This window comes from Propithecus coquereli, unplaced genomic scaffold (assembly GCF_000956105.1).
Source record: "Propithecus coquereli isolate 6110/MARCELLA unplaced genomic scaffold, Pcoq_1.0 Scaffold158, whole genome shotgun sequence".
Classification (NCBI taxonomy): Eukaryota; Metazoa; Chordata; class Mammalia; order Primates; family Indriidae; genus Propithecus; species Propithecus coquereli.
In genome coordinates this window covers 4,837,285-4,840,993 of record NW_012140302.1, presented here as the reverse complement: position 1 = coordinate 4,840,993, position 3,709 = coordinate 4,837,285, and the positions used below count along the sequence as shown (strand labels likewise).

The window sequence follows — 3,709 nt, the reverse complement described above, 5'->3', positions numbered from 1 at the left end:
TGCTCTTTGAACCTCCGTAGGGGTATCAGAAGGAACTCTCTTTGAGTCTTTGTTGAAATTGCAGCCCTTTAATGAGAAGTACCTTCTTAATTTCCACTTCTCCAGCAAAACCCTAGCCTTTCTTTAAAGGCAAAGGCCAGAGTTATTACACAATAATACTTTCTCATTTAGATACAATATAATAAAATGTCACAATAAATTTTCTGCCCACAGTAAATTTTTGCTGAATATATCAAATACAAAATGGACTTAGTTTCATACCTTTTGTAACTGCTCAAAAATGTACGACAGTGTCCTTGGGATAATGCCTCTGTCGCTGTAACGCTCTGCCCCACCTGTGATAGTGAATGTCTTACCACTGCTGGTTTGCCCATATGCAAAGATGGTGCCATTGTAACCTGCCAGGACACTGCAATAAAGAAACGACACATTTTTAATATCAAGATGCCTAATTACATATGTATTAGACCCTGTATTATAATAACTACCTTTTTAAACACTATTGAAAAGTTCTTATAGGAAATTTATAGAAATATCTATGTATGTGAAAGTCATAGATAGAATTTACATTTTTATCCAGGACATCACCACATCAATCCTTCTCTAAGAAAGGACATGTAATGGACTCAAATGGAGTCCAGTCATCTTAAATATTTTCTTCATCTTTAGTATACTGGACTTGACTCAAAGAATATGTTGAAAAAAAGTTTTTCGGAAAAAAACATCTGTAAATACTCACACGGTAGCCATTCCCTAGAACGCAGATACATACTCTGTTTGCAGCTACATACCTTGTAATGTATTCCCTACTTAATACTCAGAACCAGCTGAAAATCCTCTAGAAATTCTCCTCCACTCTTTTCTCGGAAAGACTTTTTGTAGAAGATGCTAATCCATATGTGTTCTTCAGCCCTGCACAATAGCCCTTGATTTGATGGTCGTCTTAAGAACCCTAAATCTTCTCAGCCTTTGTAGACTACCACCTGTAATGTAGGTTTTTTAATAATTTGCATGACACGATGCAGACATTTAAAAGTGGTTCTTTTATCTATGCTACATGGAACAGTAAACTTCTGCAGCTTCACTTTTTTCTGTTATAAGTGGCTCCTTGATTTCTGAGATGTTTTCATCAAACTAGCTATGATGATGTCAGCTAATGGTATCCACATTGAGAGTGGGTTTTTCAACAGATGGTCCCTCTGAGATTACCACTCACTATTCACACTAGGATTCCTGCTCTACTACTTCTGCTGAGATCCTGTCTACAGTTCTATGTTTTGTATGCTTCCATGCCCACATATTGAGTGATCAATCATTACGATGTCCCTTTAAAACACACAGGTTTGGCTAGAGCTTATTCCGAAGTAGCCAGTTAAGTCATTAGCACCTTACGCAGTTACTAAACTAACAACAATACCTTCAGCAACAAATCAATGCATTTTTCTATGTAGGTGTAAGTCGTTATTAGTGTTTATAAACTTAAAGGAATTAGTACAGGGAGTGTGCTAAAAAGTATTAGTATTGTGTGATTCACCTTTCTACTTTTGAGAAGCTTAATCACTTTTCTTCATGTATCGTCATATGGAGACAATATGCTGTTGAAATTCTCAGCTTTTAAGATGTTGGAACTACCATGATGAATTAAGGTGGATGATTATAGAATCTTTTTCCTCAACAGAATTTGTTACCAATGAAATAGCAATGTCCCAATAGCAATATCATTTGGATGTATGGCATTACTCAGCCATAAATGATCTAGGTAAATGAGGTCTATAACTTTAACTATCATATTTTAAACATTTTATGGATTTTTGATAGAAAACTTTCTAAAATATATTAGACATTATCTGTCTTGAAAAGCAAAGAGTACAGAGCACAAATTAATATTTTTATCTTGATATAGATATAGCCTGTGCAAAGTGAATACTGTAGCACTGCGATCCCCACCCCCTGGGCCACAGAATGTTAGGGACCGGGCTGCAGAGCTCCACCCTCCGCCACCTCTATCCATGGAAAAATTGTCTTCCATGAAACTTAGGAACCTGGAGGCCACACAGCAGGAGGTGAGTGGCAGCAGGAGGTGGGCGGCAGGCAAGTAAGCAAAGCTTCATCTGTATTTACAGCTGCTCCCCATTTCTTGCACCACCTCCCCCCTAACCCCATCTGTAGAAAAATTGTCTTCCATGAAACTGGTCTCTGGTGCCAAAAAGGGTGGGGACCACTTCTGTAGCACACTACCTTGGCACCCACTGATTGTTATGTCTTCTTTTTTCATACTTAAATCTTCTTTCCCACTTCAAGTTGTCTTAGTATATCTAGTTCTAACATGTGCTACCCCCTACCCCCATCTGCTGTGGGATGGAAAACCAAATGGCATATCTTCACACAACACTGTATAAAATAAAAAGAATATAGGCTCCACCTATGTATACTCCCATGGATATTTATTTATTACACTGCCACAATTAAAAATTTAAATAAAGAAATGTAAACAGGCAAAATTTATTTCCAGTTCCTTCTGTAAAGCCCCCATTCCAACTTAACCTTGTGTACACTCTTCATTGAGCACTAGGCCTTTTCATATGCTTCTAGTCTCATCTGTCCTAAGGGATAACACTAATTAAAAATAAACAAAGAGAAATAGTGGTGTAAGGATCTTCGAAAATCCATTCCTCCACAAGAACAATGATATCAGTGGCAAAAATTGTCAAAATCAACTTTTTCAGAACTCTGGAAATTATCCAAAGGCTTACAACAATCCAAGGAGTGTTTATTCAAGAAAAACAGCTGAAACTCAGTAGGAACAGTGAGCTTTGTGGGATTTTAACGTGAACATTCTCAGTCCCCCTCCCCAGCTCCATGGTAGCCTTGAAAAACAATAGCCTTGAAACACAGGAGCTGTGAAAACCAGCAGCTTAGCAACCACCGAAGGGACCAGTACAGGTTTGGAGCTCTTCAAAAAGCCCCATGTTCAAAGACTTGTCACTCTCTGACCTGTCTAGCAGCTCCCTGGAAAAGCCCCACTGATAGTACCTGTCTATGTTTGACCTGACTCAGAGCTCACTCAGCGAGAGCAGCCGTGTCCCCATGGTGTTTATGGAAAACAATCAGTGGCAAGTGTTTAACATCACAGCTGTCCAAGGCTGCGATACCAGTGAGGTAAACAAGAGGGTGACCAAAAACTTAAAACGGAAAATCTGTGGACTAAGATGTCTACAAGAAGCTTTGTAGAGCTCTGACATATTCCTGGGCCTCTGGAAGGCCACACACATGTGCAATGCTGTGTGTATACCCAGAAAAGACTTGAGAAGGGCGTTATATCTCACCTCTGGCCTTGAGACTCTGCACAAACAGAAAGCGAAAAGACAGAGTCACAAACTTTCAGAGCATTGAAGGTATGCCTCAACACACATGCAGAGCCCCTCGTGTGTGGGTCTGGGAACTGATGGGTTCAAGACACTTAAGGAAATCTCTGTCCAATCATTAGCTGAGCACAAAGCAAATTGAGCAGAGATTTCAGAGGCTGCACATGACAAAGATACAGACTTTACAGAATTAGTCCAGAAAAATCACTAAATAAATAAGCAGCAACAGCAACTACAATAACAAACTGAGAGAATAGTCTTTTTAATAAATGACACTTAGACAACTGGATATCCACTTATAAAAGAATGGAGCTGAACCCCTACTTCATACCATATATAAAAAA

At 39.0% G+C, this 3,709-nt stretch overlaps 1 protein-coding gene across 1 annotated transcript in view; it reads right to left on the bottom strand.

Moving 5' to 3' along the window:
* The window catches only part of KIF6 (kinesin family member 6), a 480,713-nt gene that overhangs the window by 362,779 nt on the left and 114,225 nt on the right, over positions 1 to 3,709 (bottom strand). Inside the window, exon 3 of the mRNA XM_012640809.1 lies at positions 262 to 409. Coding sequence (XP_012496263.1) covers positions 262 to 409 — 148 coding nt within the window. The remainder of the gene's footprint in view (positions 1 to 261; positions 410 to 3,709) is intronic.